Source organism: Meles meles, chromosome 8 (assembly GCF_922984935.1).
Source record: "Meles meles chromosome 8, mMelMel3.1 paternal haplotype, whole genome shotgun sequence".
Taxonomy (NCBI): Eukaryota; Metazoa; Chordata; class Mammalia; order Carnivora; family Mustelidae; genus Meles; species Meles meles.
The window spans coordinates 14,623,028-14,645,183 of NC_060073.1; the positions used below are offsets into that span (position 1 = coordinate 14,623,028).

A 22,156-nucleotide genomic window follows, 5' to 3' on the forward strand; every position below is an offset into this window, starting at 1 on the left:
TGACCAGCAGTAACAGAGAAAGGAGGAAGGAATTAAAAAGCTAAACATGTTCTTACCATGTGATTCAGCAATCACATTCCTTGGTATTTAACCCAAAGAGTCAAAAACTTAGGTTCACACAGAAACTTGCACACAGATGCTCATAGCAGCATTATTTGTAATTGTCTGAATTATATCTAGAAGCAGCCAGATGTCTTGCAGTAGGTGAATGGATAAATAAACTGTGGTGCTGCAGACAATGAATGATTGCACAGTGCTAAAAAGAAAGAAAGAAGAAAGAAAGAAAGAAAGAAAGAAAGAAAGAAAGAAAGAAAGAAAGAAAAGCAAGACAGAAAGACTATCAAGCCAGGAAAAGATGGGAAGGAAACAAATGTGTTTTACTAAGTGAAAGAAGCCAATCTGAAATGCTACATGCAATATGATTCCAAAAATATGATATTGCGGAGAAGGCAAAACTCTGCCAACAGTAAAATGATCAGTGATTGCCAGTGGTTTGGAAAGGGAAGATGAAGAGGCATGGCACAGAGGAATTTTGGGGTACTAAAAACACTCTGTATGAGACTCTAATGATGGATTTGTGTTATTATGCATTGTTTTCAAATTCATAGATTATACAACATCAGGATTGAACCTTAAGGTGAATGGCAGACTGCAATGAGTTATGATGTGTCCATGCATCCATGCATGGGAACAAAGGGTATTTGGGAAATCTCCGTATTTATCTAAAGAAATCCAAGCACAAGTGGACCCACATAGTCCAAACCTATGTTGTTCAAGGGTTGACTGTAGTATGAAAGAATAATTTGTGAAGAAATAAAAACAAAGTGTTTCACAGTTAATTAAATCAGGTAATAAAGTAAGGCTATAGAACAGGAAACTAATATAATAATTTAGTTTCTTAGAATAATGTTAAACAATTTTTTTAAATAATTAAAGCTTTATCAAGTAATAAATTATATTAGTGGTGGAGACAGTCAATGAAACTAAAAGGCACACTATGGAAATGGAGAAAATATTTGCAAATGACATAACAGACAAAGGGGTGGTATTCAAGATCTGTAAAGAACTTCCAAACTCAACACCCACAAAACAAATAATCCAGTCAAGAAATGGGCAGAAGGCATGAAAAGACACTTCTGTAAAGAAGACATCCAAATGGCTAACAGACACATGGAAAAAATGCTCTACATCACTTGTCATCGGGGAAATACAAATCAAAACCACAAAGTCAAATGGCTAAAATTAGCAAGTCAGATGTTGATGAGGTTGTGGAAAAAGGGGAACCCTCCCACACTGTTGATGGGGATGGAAGCTGGTACAGTCACTCTGAGAAACAGTATGGAAGTCCTTCAGGAAATTAAAAATAGAGCTACCCTATGACCCAGCAATTGCACTAGTGGGTACTTACCCTAAAGATGCAGAGGTAGTGAAAAGAAGGAGCTTCTGCATCCTAATGTTCATAGCAGCAATGTCCACAATAGCCAAACTGTGGAGAGAACTGAGATGTCCTTCAAAAGATGATTGGGTAAAGAAGATGTGGTTCATCTGTACAGTGGAATATTACTCAGCCATCAGAAAAGATGAATACCTACCATTTACATTGCATGGATGGAACTGGTGGATAGTATGCTAAGTGAAAAAACCCAGTCAGAGAAAGACAATTATCTTCTAGTTTCAACATATGGACTATCAGAAATAGTGCACAGGATCCTAGGGAAAGGGAAGAAAAACGGAATGGGAAGAAATCAGAGAAGGAGCCAAAGCATGAGAGACTGTTGACTCCAGGAAACAAACTGAGGGTTGTGGAACAGGAAGTGGGGGATGGGGTACCTGGGTGACGGGCATTAAGGAGGGCATGTGATGTGATGAGCACTGGGTGTCACATGCTAATGCATCACTGAACACTACGCCACAAACTAATGCTGTACTCTGCGTTGACTGGTTGAATTTAAATTAAAAAAAAAAAAAAGCAGTGCTTTGTGGGGTTATTATTTTTTTTTTACTTTTGTAAAAGTAAAATGTTTTTTAATTTTATAAATGTTAAATGATTTTGTTTTAATATTTTATTAAAAATATATAATGCGAAAATATACGAGTATATTACAAATGAGAAGTCTAGATATGGGAAGGATTTGAAAACATGAGTAAAAGAACACAGAAATTGGGGCGCCTGGGTGGCTCAGTGGGTTAAAGCCTCTGCCCTCAACTCGGGTCATGATCTCAGGGTCTTGGGATCGAGCCCCTAATTGGGCTCTCTGCTCAGAGAGGAGCCTGCTTCTCCCTCTCTCTCTGCCTGCCTCTCTGCCTGCTTGTGATCTCTGTCTGTCAAATAAATAAATAAAATCTTTAAAAAAAAAAAAAAAGGAGAACACAGAAATTAACTGGAAATTTAAAAAATACATAAATCAAGAAAGACTTAGTAAAATACAATAATAAGTGCATTCTTATTATATTTTTATGCTTATTATGCTTTTTTCATGCTTTTTTAAATTTTTCCAAGCCCAACAGGGAACTTCAACGCACAACCCTGTGATCAAATTCATCCTCTACTTACTGAGCCAGTCGGGTTCTCCTAGGTGTTTTCATTTAAATCCCATTAAAACCTTACCAATTGGCCAAGAAGTATTACTTTCTGACATCCAAACACATGATATAGTATCAGGTGTTATTATACTTTAAACTTGACTCATTCTGGAAGGTACATAGTATAGGACCACATTATTGTGTTAAATTGCATTTCTTTCCCTAACATCAAATTGTGTTTTACATTTTCAAGGGCTTAATTACCACCTGTGTGTCTTCAGTGGTGAAATGTTTGTTCAGATATATTGCCCTTTTTCTGTTGTTTTTGTTTTGTTTCAGAGTTTTTCATATATCCTGATTACATACTTTTTATTCGGTGATTGTTGAGCAAATATTTTGTATAAAGTTGTGGTTTATTTATTTTTTCAGCATTGTCTGTCAGAGCAAAAGATTTTAATTGTGATGAAATACAAGTTATCACCTTTTTCTTCCATGGCTCATGTAGTTTGAGATTTATCTAAAAATCTGTGACTAACTCATGGTCACACAGATGCCCAATTTTCCCTAGAAAATTATAGCAATAAGATTTATATTAAGGTACAAGTTTCACTTGGAGAAAAGTTTTCTATATGGTGCAAATGATGACTTAATGTTTACTTGTGGCATAAAGCTATTCTACAAATTAAATATCATTAAAAAAGTACTATCCTTCCTCCACGGCTTTTTCTTAGCAATTTTGACAGAAACCAATTGAACATTTTTGGGCAAATCTATTTCTTTACACTGTTCTGTTCCATTGACATTGATGTCTCTTTCCAGTAACTCTGATTATTTAGCTTGATGTGTATGAATCTTCCAATTTAATTCTTCTTTTTAAAATTCTTTCCTCTTTTCTAAAAGATTTTATTTATTTTTGTTTTCTTAAATAATCCTTAAACCCAATGTGGTGCTCCAACACACAATCTTGATATCGAGTTTCAGATTCTAAGCGAGCCAGCCAGGTATCCTAATGTTTATAGGATTTCGAGAGAAGGAAACAGTTTATATTTCCAGAAGGAGGAAACTGGATTTCAGAGAATTTAAGTCATCAACCTAGTGACATAGAGTTACTTAATACCAGAGCCCAGACTACATCTATTTCATTAGCTTTCTTTTCCACTGTGGAATCATTTTAAACCAGAGGCCAAAGTGGATTTGTGTAATCATATTCATCATGTAGTTCATTATCCAGAACTACTGACTTGCTTACGATGACAAAAAAATCCTCTTCATACTTTTCTGTTGAAAAGAATTGTGCATATTCCTCTTGGGACGTCCCTGTGAACTTAGAGAACTCAAGAAGGTATAAGAGTCTAAATGCATTTATATTCATAGTGTACATGAACAGACAGTTCATTTCCACAGGTAAGAGGAAAGGATTTTTGTAACTTACAAAATATCTTAGTAACTGGACATATGAATTTCAAACTAGAATGCATGCTTTCATACTTGTATTTAAGAAAGAAGATTCTAGTTAATTAGTTAATTCAAAATTATGTTAACAGTTGATCATTTGGCTTTCAGGGAATACAGCAGGGAAAGTAGAAAGGGCTTCCCACATATTTTGATCATTAGAAGTGTAATTGGAAATTTGCTTCAATGTTCTTGGTGAAAGCTGATGGTCAATTTAGAGATAATTGAATTAAAGGGTTCTAATTAAAACTTAAGGGAAGTATCAAATGGAGAAAAATTATTAACCAGCTATTGTGTATATACAACTTTGAAATCAATATTTTTTTTTCTGATGGAGTGATAGAAATTTTAATTTATTTTATTAGCAAGCTAATTGATCTAGAAGCAAATTTATTTTTTTCATGGTTTATTCAAGCTTAATTAATTGAAAAAAAGAATTCCAATGTGCAAGGATGCCATCTCATTGATTCTAAGTGATAACATATCCAGAAACATTGCATATCACAATGGGTTTGTAATATGGAGAAGTAGTAGTACAGAGTCCGAAATCAGAGAAATCTAGGCTTGAATCCTGAATGTCTTAGAAATTATAACCTTGGTCAAGTCATATGCCTAGATATGCAATTTTCTCATTTATAAAATGACAGTTTGTAGTAGTTTGTAGATTGCTATGTAGTTTGTAGATTGCTATGTAGATTGTACTAGAAATGTGCACAAAATTCCTAACTTCTAGTAACCAGTTAATGATACATGGTAGCTGCAATCATAGTCTTTCTCCTTACTGACCTGAGCGTAATACTGTTTCCATGAGTGTTTGGTACTTTATATTTTTGATCACGAGTTCTGGGGAACTGATTTTATTTCAGTCTTCCAGACTGATCATATTTTGTTAAGAATTTAGGATCTATATTTTTGTCTTGCTGACCTCTATCAAAGTGAAATAGCAAGATATAAACACAACTAGTTCTAATTTTCCTAAATACTGCTTAATGGAAATGCCTGTTTGAAAAGCAGTTTGGATGCAGTAGCTACACTCATAGTTTTTCTCTATCGTGACCCCAGTTTCCTATAGTAAAATAGGTAAATGCTCTAATGGACATGATTTGGAATAAAACATACCTTATTCATAGAACACTTTCTTATTCTACAGGCAAGAGCAGAGACATCAAGGATTACTAGAATATCATATTGAGAAGTGTATCAGAAGAATTTGAGTAAACAGATTATTCCTTTAATGGCATGCCCACAAGCAGAATGTAGTGACAGACATGGATTTTAAAGTTTCTCATGGCACAGAATATTGGGATTCACTGGGTTTAATCTCAATAGAACAGTATTTTAATATAGATTTAGTGTCATGTAACAAATAAATGTATAACTTAAAGAAGTACTTTGATTCTGCTTGGGACCCATTAATTGCAAAATGCTTTTACTTTTTAAAAAATGATTTTATAATCTCTATTCATTGTATTCAAACTAAATACAGTTTGGAGGCCATATTTCATGTGTATGCATTTTCACATATAATTAACACTTCAAGTTAATACAAAAGATTTTAATGCATCAGATAGATAAACACATTGCAACCATATCATTGCTGATGTACTTGAACTAGGTATACCTAAAAATTTGGGTCAATCTTAGTTATTCTTCGGAGTTACAAGGAGAAGTAACTTTTCCAAGTTTACATTCTTACCGGGTGCTAGATCTGAGGTTGTCATATGAGGTTTTATTAATTTTTTAAAATTTTGCTCCCATTTTTTAAAAAAGATTTAAAAGGAGTGGAGCAGAGGGAGGGGGACAAGTACACTCCATGATGAGCTCAGAGCCTGACTAGGGGCCCAGGGTCTTGATATCACGACTTGAGCCAAAATAGTCAGACCCTTGACTGACTGAGCCTCCCAGGCACTATTGTAATATGAGGTTTTAGAGTCCAAATATAATGTTCTTAATCTTCTACAGTTGTCTTATCTTAGGCACATTAGTTACGGAAAGGTTAAAATTGTCATGTCACTAACCCTTCTCCAGTATATATCAGCCAACATGTGTTTTGTGGTGGATACCTTTGGCATATTGCTTATTGGTACATATTTCAAAATTTGCTTGCATGTTCTGTTTTTACTGCACTTATTCTTATCTGCTTAATTCCTGTTTTGTATCTGAGTCTCTTTAGTAAATATTGTTGTATGTATTCCACGTATTTGAAAGGAGAGGAGAAGAAAAGTTTGGGAAACAAAGAGAGAATAGGAGGACTTTTTCTTGAGGGGGGGATTTTTTTTTTTTTTGTTTTGTTTTTTGTTGTTTTTACATTTTTATTTATTTATTTACTTATTTGACAGACAGAGAGATTACAAGTAGGCAGAGAGGCAGGCAGAGAGAGAGGGGGAAGCAGGCCCTTGCTGAGCAGACACCCAATGCTGGGCTCAATCCCAGGATCCTGGGATCATGATGGCAGGTGAAGGCAGAGGCTTTAAACCACTGAGCCACCAGGCACCCTAGGAGAAAAAGAGTTTTTTAAAGAGCAATTGGTTATACTCCAAAATGCATTAAGCATATTTATACTATTCATTGATGTCTTTATAAACTACATTACTACTATAGCAATTCAAACTTAACTATCCATTATTTTAAGGTATATGTGTGTATTCTCATCAGAGTTATGCAAGCTATCTGGGTTTATAAAAAAATCAGATTTTAAAATAATTGCATTTTGCATTTGTTAAATAACAAGTTTCCTAGGAATCAAATGAGCATTTTTAGGTTTTGTACACTCACATTTATGAAACTACTCTATATATTAGAATCCCATAGGAATCTCTGGAACATTTCTGGGAATATAAAGACATACGGTTTTCTTTTCTTCCTAACAGTAGCCTTATTTATTTATTATCTACTGATGTGTGGGTGTCTCAGTATAACAAAACTGTAGCTTATTTCACTTTGTGAATATAAATCATTTGTGAGTAAATTCAGCTTGGTCTTATGTACTGTCGATTTTTTTAAACTCTTTTTTAAACACTTCTTAGTTATAAAATGCCAAAGAAAAAACAAAAGTCACATGCTGAAATCTGCTCCTTAAATATGATTGATCCAGTTATTAATTGTGTTTAGTAACTGAGATTTCAGTTCAGGTACAGGTGCCTCTTTAACACTTCTAAAATTTCCTTTATTCACACTCCACTTAATGAGAAACAGTATGATGACATCAAGAAAACAAAAAACAGAAATTATTTTGAGACAAATATAGTGATATTACTCTCAGCAAAAACTTCAGAAACAATTTTATTATCTACTATGAGGTGATGTTAATTTCACAGTTTTTTGAGAAACTGTGAAATTTCTATCAAGAAACTCTATAAGCAGCTATAATGTTTTTTTTTAATATGCAGGATTTCTATTTGAGAGAATTATATCTCAAAAAATAATGCAAGGATTTTGTAGGAGCAATCACATAAATTGAAAAATACCTCACATTGTCATTAAGATAAAATTTGAAAAAAAAAGTATGATAGGATGTATAGGCCAAAATGAACAACTTAATGATATCTATTTAGAAGAAAAAGAAAAAAATCTGAAGAAAAACGCATTTTGTTTTTTATGTTTGCAAACAAGGTGCATCTCTCCCCAGAATATTCTCTGCTATTCTGTTCACCACTTCTGTAGATGGAAACTAATGGAACAGGATAAATGCTAGGAAAAAAATAATGTAAAAGGTTTTGGTGGAAAAGGTAGCCTTGTATGATAAGATAAGATATCTCACTTATCCCATTTACTAGTCTTCTGGAAACACATTAAAATTAAATAATTTCCATAGTATTTCTCATTTATTTTTTAAAGATTTATTGATTTTAGAGAGAGAGAGAGTGTGTGTGTGTTTGCGCGTGCACATGTGCAAGGCAGGGGAAGGGCAGAAAGAGAACCTTTGAGCAGACTTTCCATTGAGCACAGAACCCCTTGCAGGGATCCATCCCACTACCCATAAGATCATGACCTGAGCCAAAATCAAGAGTTGGTTGTTCAACCTACAGAGCCACCTTGTCGCCCCTAGAATTTCTCATTAAAATCCAACACAAACTTGTCACAGAAGTGTGCTTACTCCCGTTTGAACAGTTGCAAAATATTAAAGAAAGTACATTCATGTGCATTGTAGCCAATCCAGAACTAGTATTCAGATATGTGCTTTCCACCATAATATTTTAAGACTCAAATATTCATGTTTATTCATCATTGTGAATTTTAAGATTATGTGATATGCAAAAAGACAATAAAGAATTGAACAGAAAATGATATAGACAATAAACTATTTAAATCAACAGGATATTTTTCAACCTGATAAATGTAATCAATGACTGAATAAAATCCTTTCTTCCTTTTATTTAACAGCAAAATGCAATGACTTGAGACCAACATCTTTATTGCTGCCTACTTTTCTCAGTGCCAAGGAAATCATTATACCCTGCTAAGAAACAAACATGGGGATGTAATTAGGTAAACTATTTTCATATTGCCTTTAGCACTTATAAATAAAAAGGGAAATGCCAGGGTTTCCATTAGATTTAGATTCACACAGAATTCAGATGAAAAATGTGACTGAGGTCACGATGTTCATATTGATGGGCTTCACAGATGATTTTGAGATGCAGGTCTTCCTGTTTTTTCTATTTCTAGCAATCTATCTTTTCACTCTGATAGGAAATTTGGGACTGGTTATATTGGTCATTGGGGCTTCTCGGCTCCACAATCCCATGTACTATTTTCTGAGTGTGTTATCCTTCCTGGATGCCTGCTATTCCTCAGTTGTCACCCCCAAAATGTTGGTCAATTTCCTAGCAGAGAATAAAACCATTTCCTACCTTGGATGTGCAGCCCAGATGCTTCTCTTTGTTACTTTTGGGACCACAGAATGCTTTCTCTTGGCCGCCATGGCTTATGATCGCTACGTGGCAATCTACAACCCTCTCCTCTATTCCGTGAGCATGTCGCCCAGAGTCTACATGCCACTCATCATTGCTTCCTACATTGGTGGCATTTTGCATGCTTCTGTACACACGGTGGCCACATTCAGCCTCTCCTTCTGTGCATCCAATGAAATTAGGCATGTGTTTTGTGACATTCCTCCACTACTTGCCATTTCTTGTTCTGACACCCACACCAACCAGCTGCTGCTCTTCTACTTTGTGGGCGCTATTGAGATAGTCACTATCATGATTGTTCTGGTCTCCTATGGTTTCATTCTGTTGGCCATTCTGAGGATGCATTCTGCTGAGGGGAGGCGGAAAGTCTTTTCTACATGTGGTTCTCACCTAACTGGAGTGACAATTTATCATGGAACCATCCTTTTCATATATATGAGACCGAGTTCCAGCTATGCTTTGGACCATGACATGATAGTGTCAATATTTTACACAATTGTGATTCCCATGCTGAATCCCATCATCTACAGTTTAAGGAACAAAGATGTAAAAGAGGCGATGGAGAAATTGTTTGTGAGAAATTGGTTCCTAAGTAAAACACATTATTAGCACTGAGTTAATCTGCAAGGAATGTTGCATATCAATGTCTCTATGTTCAGAAAGTAAGGAAAACGTCTTGGTTTTAGTAACTCATACTGTCTGTATATCCTAGAATATTTCCAAATAAAGCATTTATTAGCCCTCCAACATAGTATTTTACAAATATGATCATTTGTATCATCTATCAACTTTTTAAAAATTTTTTAAATTTTTTATTAACATATAATTTATTATTAACAGCAGGAGTACAGGTCTGTGAATTGCCAGGTTTACACACTTCATAGCACATACCTTCCCCAATGTCCGTAATCTCACCATCCTCTCCCTAAGCCTCTCCCCCCCAGCAATCCTTAGTTTGTTTTGTGAGATTGAGAGTCTCTTACAGTTTTTCTCCCTCCCGATCCCATGTTGTTTCATTTATTCTTTTCCTATCCACCAACCCCCCCACGTTGCTTCTCAACTTCTTCATATCAGGGAGATCATATGATAATTGTCTTTCTCTGATTGACTTATTTCGTTAAGCATGATACCCTCTAGTTCCATCCATGTTGCAAATGGCAAGATTTCATTTCTTTTGATGGCTGTATAGTATTCCATCACATATATATACCACATCTTCTTTATCCATTCATTTGTTGATGGACTTCTAGGTTCTTTCCATTTGTGGAAAGAACAAATACCTATTTGGCTATTGTGGACATTGCTGGTATAAACACCAGGGTGCACGTGGCCCTTCGGGTCACTACATTTGTATCTTAGGGTAAATGCCCAGTAGTGCATTATCTGGGTTCATTATATACTTTTACTGTGTTCAAATTGATTCATATTAAATATTTGTGGATGCAAGTGTATAGCTGTTGTCAGTCATTGTGGAATTTTCTTCACTCACTACTACTGTAGCTTATGTATTCAGGGTTCTACGGATTGCTGCCTCATCACACTGTTTACAGAAAGTCATTCACACTCATGATGAAGTTACCTCTCCACCCTGAGTTCCCTCAGCAAGACCTCCTTAAAAATGTTTCCTTTGCTCTCCATGTACTTTCAGAGTAAGATCCATCAAGGCTAATGACCATGATTTTTTCACTATTTGGCCCAACACTATATATTTTTATTTCATTATCAAAATCTTTCCTTATTACTGTTGAATCACAGAAATGATAATATCCATTTATGAAACTCCAAAAGTTTTACTGCTAAGTATTAGGTAGAGCATTCATTGATGTACTTAAGCTCAGGAAAAACAAATAAAAGTTGAACTTAGAGAAAAGCAGTAACTGGATAATAACATAAATATGCATAAAATATATATGTACACTTTATATACACACCATATTACCCTATATATAATACACATATGCATCATACACACAGACACAGACACACATACACACACATATATGTAGTTTGTGTGGGTATCAGAGCAAGAAATCTAAGTAATGGAGGGATCTTGCAAAGGACATGCCTAATTTCATTGGATGCGCAGAAGGACAGACTGAACGTGGCCACAGTATGAATGATATCTATAGAATGAGTCCTCCTATCTACTTGATTATGAAAATCCTTCTCTGCTGAGGCCAACCTTTGGTGGGCATTGACAAGAGACTCAAATATCCTCGCTGTTTTACACAGAGTGAGAGGTCTAGCCACATATCTCTTGACCAGCCTTCTTGACACCAATTTTTCCCTTATGTATCTTCCAGGTCCCTAACTGTCCAACCAAATGACTGGCCATAGAACATCAATCAAAATGTAGTTTCACATCTGGTTGTTTCTCGTTACAAGCAGAATAAACATCTGGATGTACAGCTCAAGGTTCTTCCCACTGGGAAGATATCTTTTCACTACAGTCGTTCTGGGATGTCACAAAAAGAGGCTATCTTGGTGCAGCTGTCTACTTCTAGGTGGTGTTTGCATGTCATGCAGAACCATTTGTAAGCCAGGCCTAAGTCTTCTCTACCTCTGTCAAATAATCATGGGGAACTCCATGGAAGCCATAGATTCAGGCTATAAGAGAGAAGAATTGTGGAGCCTTCATGTTTAGGCTACTTCTCCACATAACTTACTTGGACCTTCAAGGCCTGCTCAGGCACAACTTCATATATAATCATTTCATGATGGAGGGCTGCTGTGTATGTCTGAATTTATGACTTTTGGGGTCAGAAAACACCCAGATTTGAATGCAGAAACTCAGCTTTTGTGGTAATTTGGTGGCTATGGTAAAGTGTTCAATCTCTACTAAGACCTAGTGGCAGGTTAAAAGCTGTTTTACAAAATAAAAGTAGTTTTCTATGGAGGCTGGGAGGGCTTTGCCCCACAATACTAAGGGTCTACATTGTGATTTCCTCATAAGGGGTGACCAAAAGCTCCAAACAGCATCCTTGTCTGCCACTGCCACTCCAAGCACCAGTGGACCTGCTGGATCATATGCTCGACCCGGAAGAGAAGGTTCACAGAAGATTGAACCGATGGCAGAGCCTTCCTCTGATCATGAACCCTTCAAAACTATCAACTTTTGAGGTCAGTTAGGACATGGCTGGAGTAACACAAATAAATGAAGAATATACTGCCTTCAAAGAAGAGGCCCACTAGTGTGACTTTTTTTTTTTTTAAGATTTTATTTATTTGACAGGCAGAGATCACAAGTAGGCAGAGAGACAGGCAGAGAGAGAGGAGGAAGCAGGCTCCCCGCTGAGCAGAGAGCCCGATGTAGGGCTCGATCCCAGGATTCTGGGATCATGACCTGAGCCAAAGGCAGAGGCTTTAACCCACTGAGCCATCCAGGTGCCCCATAGTGTGACATTTTTCGTTGTGAAAGTGACCAGATGCAACAAATTTCCCTTGACCTTAACATGCCTTATACCACTGAAATGCAGAAAGCCCCTGAATTTTCATCAAATTAATTTTCCACTCATGTCACACGAATGTCTACACACACACACACAATAAGTCTAGAGTAGTTGCTACTTCTTGCTCATTAGGTCTACTTAATGGAATGCCATCAAAATCGTGGATCCAGGTGATATCTTGTGGAAGGAAAAAGCGCACAAAGATCTATGAATCAAATTATGACATAGGCTCTAGAACTGTTGCACTCTGAGGTAGGACAGTGAAGTTTGTTGGTTTCACTAGCTCAGAGAAAACTATTTTTTGGGTAAGCCTTATGAAAATATATTAAAGAAACAACAGTTGACAGATCACTAGCTGCACACCAAGTACCAGGGTATGTGTTAATTTGCTCAGGCAATGAAGCCCCATCTGGTCCAAGAGCAACAATGGGAATAGTCAGGTAGTTAAGCTTATGGTAATTCTCTGTCATTCTCAAAGACCCATCAGTTTTCTGCACAGGCTAAATAGGAGATTTAAGTGGGTATGTAATAGAATCATCCCTCCTGCATCCTTCAAGTGTTTGATGGTGAAACTAATCTCTCATTACCCTTCAAAATGCCGTATTGATTCTGGCTTACTATTTTTCTTGGGAGAGGCAGATATGACTGCTCTTACTTGGGATTTTTCCATCATGATAACACTTACTCCACAGGTCAGGGAACCAATGTGGAGATTCTGCCAAGGACTGAGTTGTTCTGCTCCAAGTAGACATTCTGGAACTGGAGGAATAATTCAGGATGGTGCAGGGACATGCAGCATTCACTGTGAGATGGGCCAGAAGTAAAACTCCATTGGCCACCTGACCTCTCCAAGCCCCCACCCTGTTGGGCCACAAACACACAAACACACAGCAATGTCTTGGGTCTTCATCAGTTCAGAACTAGTGCCCAGCAGTTCTCAAAGATCTGTTTATTTCCTTTTCACAAGTGCATAGTTACCCTGGTAAAAGTCCCCAAGCCTCTGGGGAAGACTCGGAGGAAGATTAATAGTTTAAATTCTTGGTAGTTTACCTTGGTCCTTCTTTAGAGGTACTGGCCTCCCTTAATTAAGGGGTTCTAGAACACTAAGCTGCCTCAGTTCACAGATTGACTGAGGGACAATGACTCTGATTTTATGATTCAAGTTAGATTTTGTGACAAGTTAGAGTAGTCACTTAACCTAGAACTTTTCTGCTTATAAGGATCAAGTCAGAATGCAGCATTTCTCATCTATTTCACTTCTGGAAATACCACGATCAACTTGCCACTGCCATTCCTTTAAATCAGTAAGGTTACTCTGCCGCTTTGAGTCTACCATCCTACGGGGCAACCTAGGGTGAGGTGAACGCCTCCACTGGGGCTCTGCCACTCCAGAGTGAATGTTACCTATGCAAATAGAAATGTAGCAACACATATCCCAAACAGGAAACTTCTCATACAGGAGATGCAAAGAAGCCAGCTAACTTTAGGAAATTTAATACACCTGTATTAAATATTTTCAGTTAAAAAAACATTACTTAGGACATAAAGGCTTAAACTAAACAATCAATAAGATTGTTTTTGTAGGTGAGTATGTTTAAAGATTTGACTTTGATTTTTTTTTTTTTTTTTTTTTTTTTTTAGTCTCTGTCTTTACAAACAGCATTTATGAGAACTTCCATTTATTAATGAAAAGTAAGATCTGAATAAAGAATTTTTTTTAAATTGCATTCTATTTGGAAATGACTAACAGATTTTTAAAAACTCTCAAACTATTCCATTAAATTATTTTTAGATGTTACTAAGCTACTCCTAAGTTAAAAAAATGGGAAAAAAACAGAAATATTGATGATGAAAATATGAAATACTAAAATATGTGTGATTCCACTCACACACTATTCATTGGAAAATTGTACCCAAATGAGACAGCTATGAAAGAATAGCAAAGTAGACTAATAAAAAGAGGAAATATTTTATTTCTTTTTTTTTCCACATTTTTATTTAAATTCTAGCTAGTTAACATATATGTAAAACTAGTTTCAGGAGTAGAATTTAGTGATGTATAACTTACATATAACACCCAGTGCTCATTACAAGTGCCCTCCTTAATACCCATCCCCCATCTAGCTCATCCCCCTCCCCACCTCCCACCCTTACACCTTGAGTTGGGTTCTTTATAGTTAGTTAGTTATAGTTCTGGTTTACTTTCTTCCCTCTTTCTCTCTCTTCTTTCCTTCCCCTATACTCTTCTGCTTTGTTTCTTAAATTACACATGGGAATGAAATCATATGGTATTTGTTTTTCTCTAACTGACTTAATTCATTTGCTACTATACTCTAGCTCCATTCATATTGTTACAAATGGCAAGATTTCATTGTTTTTTATGGCTGAATAATATTTCAGAGTGTGTGTGTGTGTGTGTCTGCGTGTGTGTTTGTGCCACGTGTTCTTTATCCATTGATCAGTGGATGGAGATTTGGGTTCTTTCGATAGTTTGGCTACTACAGATAATGCTGCTACGTACATGAGGGTACATGTGCCCTTTGAATCTACATTTTTGTATTCTTAGGCTGAATATCTAGTAGTACAATTGTTGGGTCATAGGGTAGTTCTATTTTTTTTTTTTTTTTTTTTACTTTTTGAGGAACCTATTTTAAAGGAAAAATAAACTAGAAAATTTAAAACAGTAACTAATATTTAAATAGAACATTCTATCTTGTTTCCCATGCATCTTTTAATTGAGTTAAAAAATGCTTTTGACCATTTCTTATGTAAAATATTTATTCACTTAGGGAATATTTATTAACAATTTATTTCAGACAATATTTCAAATATATGTCTCTGGAAAATAGATAAGATGATAAATAAAATATAAATTAAGTGTATATTATATGAAATAATGACAAGTGCAATGGTTATATTCAAGAAAGAATATGAGGATAGTCAATGGAAATAAATTGTAATTATCATAATGTAGTCAATGAAATCCTCACTAAGAAAAGGCATTTTTAAAAAAGAGTCGTGAATGGCAGCCAGGTAAACCGTCCAAATAGAAGGAAAGAAATGAAGAAAAATTGGGGGTGGTGGAGTATATAATATTTTAGGATTATCTGTATTTGTATAGTTAAGGTATTTTTTAAACCCAACAGTCCCATTTTAGGGAAATATCCTTACTTTGTGTTCTATGTTTTAAGGAGATCATCCTACTGGAACCAAAGGGATTTAACATTTAAAAATATAACACATAAAAATAATAATAATGATGGGGCACCTGGGTGGCTCAGTCAGTTAAGCATCTGACTTCCATTTAGTTCATGATCCCAGGGTCCTGAGACTGAGCTCCACGCTTCTCCTTCGCCTTCCTACTTGTGATCTCTCTTGCTATCTCTGTTTCTCTCTTTCAAATAAATAAATAAAATCTTTAAAATAAAATCTTTAAAAAATGGTGATAATGAAAGGAAGGAAGGAGGGATGGAAAACCAAAACCATTTACAATTAATAAACTTGGAAGGACATATGTCCTTGCAATGACAATGAGGTATGTTGGAAGCAGGACTGAACAATGGTATAATCAGGATGCTTCTCTATATCTTGGTTCTTGGGTCTGGGCACTGAGGAGTGGTGGCATCTCTAATTGCATCTCAAGGTGGTAATAGTCAAAAGAAAGCAGAGCGAAAGCTGAGTCTGTAACGGGTTAGCAGAAAAACTCCCCAAAATGGGCTGAGGTTTAGCTTAGCTTCTGCCAGCTGGCTGTATCTTACTGTCTGAATTCTGTCTATCATTCTTGAGTTTAAGTATAAACTTGATAGATGTTAATGCTCAGTATCTGTATTTTGGGAGGAAGGAAAAATGGATTCAATGTCCATGTTCTCAATGAAATAAGAAAAAGGGGAGAGATGCACCCTCACAAGCAGGGTGGTAATGACACCAGAGATTTAAATATATTATGTGTGGCCCCTGCTGCCACTGCACAGATTTAAGGATAGAGCAGAATGCTTTTATCAGGAGATAGATGTCAGAGACTCCAGGAAGTGGATTGAGATTATGTGAGGTGGAGTTTTGCTATCAGTTGGGTGGTATTTGCTCAAGCTAGTCAGATATAATGATAAAATTATTAAGAGCTGCAACTATGGAAGATAATCAATTTTGACGCATAATGAGGGTGAAAGTTAATACTATACATTTTAAAGTAAAGATCACGTGCTTATGTGACTCTGCATGTATAAATATACTTACATATGATAAATATGGGTGTATATGTAAATATATTCATATATAGATATATATAGTATGTCTATCTATCTATCTACAAGTGTCCACATTATACGGATATTCAGAACACAGAGGCACAGAGAGGAATGGCCACTTGGATATAGAAAGAAAAGACAGGAACTGAAAAAAAAAAAAAAAAAAAAGACTTCCCCCTGCAAGTGAAGGGGAGAGGCCTTGGAAGAAATTCACCCTGTCTTCACCTTCAGAATTAAAGATTCTATAACAATGAGAAATAAATTTCTATTGTTGAGCCACCACTCTGTGGCACTTTGTTATGGCAGTCTGAGCAAAATAATAAATAACTATCATTTTAATATTAAGAAAATAAATATTATTCTTAACTTTTCTTAATTTTGTGGTCAATGTGAACAATATACTTTATTTACATAACCAAATTTTACCAAACATTTTTTTCATTGCCTTTTTTACATCTTTGTTCCTTAAACTATAGATGATGGGATTCAGCATGGGAATCACAATTGTGTAAAATATTGACACTATCATGTCATGGTCCAGAGCGTAGCTGGAACTTGGTCTCACATACATGAAGAGGATGGTTCCATGGTATACTGAAACTGCAGTTAGGTGAGAACCACATGTAGAAAAGACTTTCCGCCTCCCCTCAGCAGAATGCATCCTCAGAATGGCCAACAGAATGAAACCATAGGAGATCAGAACAATCAGGATAGTGACTATCTCAATAGCGCCCACAAAGTAGAAGAGCAGCAGCTGGTTGGTGTGGGTGTCAGAACAAGAAATGGCAAGTAGTGGAGGAATGTCACAAAACACATGCCTAATTTCATTGGAGGCACAGAAGGAGAGGCTGAACGTGGCCACCGTGTGTACAGAAGCATGCAAAATGCCTCCAACGTAGGAAGCAACGATGAGTGGCACATAGACTCTGGGCGACATGCTCACGGAATAGAGGAGAGGGTTGTAGATTGCCACGTAGCGATCATAAGCCATGGCGGCCAAGAGGAAGCATTCTGTGGTCCCAAAAGTAACAAAGAGAAGCATCTGGGCTGCACATCCAAGGTAGGAAATGGCTTTATTCTCTGCTAGGAAATTGACCAACATTTTTGGGGTGACAACTGAGGAATAGCAGGCATCCAAGAATGATAACACACTCAGAAAATAGTACATGGGATTGTGGAGCTGAGAATCCCCAATGACCAATATAACCAGTCCCAAATTTCCTATCAGAGTGAAAAGATAGATTGCTAGAAATAGAAAAAACAGGAAGACCTGCATCTCAATATCATCTGTGAAGCCCATCAATATGAACATGGTGACTTCAGTTCCGTTTTTCATCTGAATTTTGTGTGAATCTAAATCTCTTGGAAACCCTGGCATTTTGATGATTGTAGGTTTTAAAGGTAGATTTTTTTGTTTCTTTGTTTTAGTTTTAGTTTTTGTTTTTTTTAATAGAATACACCCTATGTATCCTTGTGTTTGTTTCTTAGAAAGAAATGTTGAAATCCTTGGCAGTGAAGGAATATGTAGTGATCAGCTTGGAAGTTGTGTTCAAATGAATGCATTACCCTGTTTAAATAAATTAAAGAAATAAATAAATTAAAGAAATTACGTTATTAATTTTTTGCTTAAATTCGTCATGTTAAAGGTCATGCCAATAAGTGATTTGATTTCCAGTGAGTTTCTGTTAAAATTCTCCCTCCTGGTTTCACATTGTATCATCTCAAAATCCTCAAAGATGAATGATTATAGGAATTAAAAAATCTGAAAGTAGTATAATAAAAATTACATATCTGTGTACTAGCCCTAGATTTTGTACAATGCATGTGAGATTCCTTTTGTGTGTATGGGAGCAACCATATCTATATCACAAAATTGGGATGCATTTAAATCAGAAAAATAAGGTGAAACTATTTAATTTTTAAATATTCCCAAATGAGTACAATATGGGATGCCAGACTTAATTTCAGCTTGTCATAGGGGGTGGTCCTTTCTGACCATCCTAATACCCTCTGGTATCAGGCACCTTAAAAATACATCCATGTCATTGTATTGTACTTCGGGCATGTCAGTAAAGTGACAGTATGTTTATTTACATCCCCCCTGATGTTTTTGTCCTTAATAATTTTCTTATAATTTTTAATTTTTCTGATTTTATCTGTAGTGCAAGAAGGTAGCTTGTAGATGAAGGCATTAAAGGTAATCGAAATCATGTCCCAACAGAGCAATTATCTACTTCACTCTAGGGAACTAGAGGGATGAAAGACAAAAAACATGGAGTTTATTTCTTCCAAAACACTTCAAACAGGATTTGGCCAACTAATATTTAAGGAACTTAAACTTGATCGTGTTTTTATCTAACCAATTTCAGTTTAAGAAATAGGGCCTAGGGGCACCTGGGTGGCTCAGTGGATTAAAGCCTCTGACTTTGGCTCAGGTCATGATCTCAAGGTCCTGGGATCAAGCCCTGCATTGGGCTCTCTGCTCAGCAGGGACCTTGCTTCCTCCTCTCTCTCTACCTCCCTCTCTGTCTACTTGTGATCTCTCTCTGTCAAATAAATAAATAAAATCTTAAAAAAAAAAAAGAACTAGGGCCTGTATAGACAAAAATACAAACCGTCACTGTTAACAAAATAGACTGATCTGGAAGATTAAAATTGTCAATTTTTCATCTGTAATGCAGTTAGAAAACATAAAGTAAGGTACATGCATGAGAACAATGTTATAAATGCTAAGCTTGAGAAGGGAAGACACGATAGCAACAAGAACATTTGATATTAACCATGTAATACTAAAGGTTAGAAATTTTGTGTACTTTATCTAGATAAGCTGCATAGCTACCTGCACAGTAAATAATTCAGCATCCTTTTATAGATGAGAAAACTGAGAGACATCCCAACCTGTAACCTGCCCAAGGTCATAGAGTCAGGAGCAAAGCCAGGATGCAAGACCAGGTTCTTCTGTCCCATATGTTAAGCTATTTCCCCTTGACCATGTTGCAAATTCATTGTGATAGTCCATAAATATGGAAGTGTTATCTCCTAGAAATGATACAAAATGACATCTTCATGTCTTTGAATTATTTTATAAAGCCATCACATTAAGCAGACAATGATGAAAAAAAAAAGGAAAAAAACTGAAGTGGCTTCTTGTTCAAGCAGCTGAACAGCAAAACAAATTAAAAATCAACATATATATGGGGCACCTGGGTGGCTCAGTGGGTTAAAGTCTCTGATTTCGGCCCAAGTCATGATCTCAGGGTCCTGGGATTGAGCCCCGCATGGGGTTCTCTGCTCAGCAGGGAGCCTGCTTCCTCCTCTCCCTCTGCCTGCTTCTCTGACTACTTGTGATCTCTCTCTGTCAAATAAATAAATAAAAATCTAAAAAAATAAAATCAACGCATATCCTTCCGTTTGAAAACAAAAACAAAAACAAAAAAATATTATGATCCCAAAATGGTATGTATCCATTGGTTGGTTGATAGGTGATTTTCTCTATATTTAACAATTTTCCTAAATTTGCAATATAATCCCTTATTTCTACTACCTTTATTCCAACTATTATTTTTCATCAAGAAAATGACATGCCATGTCTAAATTACATGCTATTGACCTAAATATGTAGGTAGTCTTTCTTATTATCCTGGCTATGTTACCTGGAATTCATTTATTCAATTTTTTTTTATTCGTTTATTTGTTTATTTACAGCATAACAGTGTTCATTGTTTTGGCATCACACCCAGTGCTCCATGCAGTATGTGCCCTCCCTATTACCCACCACCTGGTTCCTCAACCTTCCACCCCCCCCCCCCAGCCCCTTCAAAACCCTCTGGTTGTTTTTCAGAGTCCATAGTCTCTCATGGTTCATCTCCCCTTCCAGTTTCCCTCAACTCCCTCTCCTCTCCATCTCCCCATGTCCTCCATGTTATTTGTTATGCTCCACAAATAAGTGATTATTCAATTTTAATTCAACTCTAAATTAATTAGAAATTTCTGCCTCAGATTTAAATATTAAAACATAAGAACTAGTCAAAGATTCAAGGTTATGACTTCTGAAATATTTTGTAAGTCATAAGAAACTCCTCTTACCTGCTTACTCAGTTAAGTTGCCTGTGAACACTAAGCATTTGGACTTTTATACCACGTTCTCAAGCTCTTCTTGAAGTCCACAGGGATGCTCCAAGGAGAAAATACACTAATTATCTTCCAGAACAGAAAAGTCAGATAATTTCATGTTTGTTTGTTTGTTTTAAAATAGTAAATTAATGGTTCTAGACAATGAACTACAAGATAAAATGATTACATGAATACCCTTTGACCTCTGTTATAAAATAATCCTTAATTCAGAAAGAATAGCATGGAGATGGAAAAGAAATCTAATGCTACAGGACATAATCTTGACTCTGACACTAAATAGCTATGTGCCATGGGATTTATGACTTAAATTCTCTAAAACCCACTTCTTTTTTCCTGGGAATATAACCCATTTACTTGTCTCAAAATAAGGTATAACAGACTTCATAATAATTTAATAAAGACAACCATATTTATTTAACTTTTAAAGTACTATATTTCTTAGTGGCATGAGAGATATATTTAAGCTCAGTGAGAGTTTACTAGGGAGAAAGAATATGCATACATAACAGGAAGTATTGAAAGCAGAAAGCTTACTTTTGGGACAGTAGACAGATAACTTTAATATTCTATGTGTTAAAACAGAATATTAGAGATCTGGCAGAGATAAAGGTCAAACTTTCTGTGGTTGATCAGGATCTTGGGAACCTTATATACTCATCTATAAACTAGTTCCTTGTTATGTGCTTAAATAAATTATTCAAAAATTTGTTGAAAATACATGAATGCCTAAGCTCAACACCTATGGAGTCTAAGTTAATAGATAGGGAATGTTGGTCATGGAATTTGAATTTATGAAAGAAAGAAAGAAAGAAAGAAAGAAAGAAAGAAAGAAAGAAAGAAAAGAAAAGAAAGAAGAAAGTTAGCTGATACAGATAGAACTGGATTATAAAGGATCTATTAATTAAATGTAATCCTAAGTGATCTATATATAAGTGCAGTCCTAGTTAAAACTAAAAAAAAATTGCAGAAATTAACAAAGGAATTCTACAATTCTACAATAGGGAATATTTTATCACCTGTAACATGATTGTTGTTACACAGATGTATGTGTTTATTGACATTCATGTAACTGACACATATAAATGGTAGATATTCTGTATTTACATCAAAAAAAGCAATAACCCCAACTTTAAAAAAATGAACTATTATCATAAATTAACCTTTGTTTCATCCTATGGTTTATCCTTGCTGGGAAAATAGTGACTGAAAGATATGAGAGTCTCCTTGGGTTCTGGCCATGTTCTACTTCCTGGGCTTGTTTACTGGGGTATGTTTAATTTAAAAATTCATCAAGCTGGGATGCTTGGGTGGTTCAGTAAGTTGGGTGTCTGATTCTTGATTTTGGCCCAGATCATGATCCCATGATCCTTCCCTTATTGAAACTTTCCTTCCTGGTGTATTTGCTCTATCCAGTTGACAAGGTTCTCAGCATTTTCTTTTT

At 35.8% G+C, this 22,156-nt stretch overlaps 2 protein-coding genes across 2 annotated transcripts; one reads left to right on the forward strand and one right to left on the reverse strand.

Annotated features, from left to right (window-relative positions):
- The first annotated feature begins 8,510 nt into the window (after nucleotides 1–8,510).
- On the forward strand, nucleotides 8,511–9,497 carry LOC123949546 (olfactory receptor 5T1-like). Its single transcript, XM_046017069.1, has one exon. It carries the CDS (start codon nucleotides 8,511–8,513, stop codon nucleotides 9,495–9,497), a length of 987 nt encoding a protein of 328 aa, XP_045873025.1.
- Nucleotides 9,498–16,984: 7,487 nt separating this feature from the next.
- Nucleotides 16,985–18,020, reverse strand: LOC123948595 (olfactory receptor 5T1-like). The gene has a single exon (XM_046015798.1). It carries the CDS (start codon nucleotides 17,957–17,959, stop codon nucleotides 16,985–16,987), a length of 975 nt encoding a protein of 324 aa, XP_045871754.1. The 5' UTR covers nucleotides 17,960–18,020.
- Nucleotides 18,021–22,156: the final 4,136 nt, after the last annotated feature.

Coding starts and splice junctions, on each gene's coding strand:
- LOC123948595 (XM_046015798.1), bottom strand. CDS start 17,959: ATGCCAGGGTTTCCAAGAGATTTAGATTCACACAAAATTCAGATGAAA.
- LOC123949546 (XM_046017069.1), top strand. CDS start 8,511: ATGCCAGGGTTTCCATTAGATTTAGATTCACACAGAATTCAGATGAAA.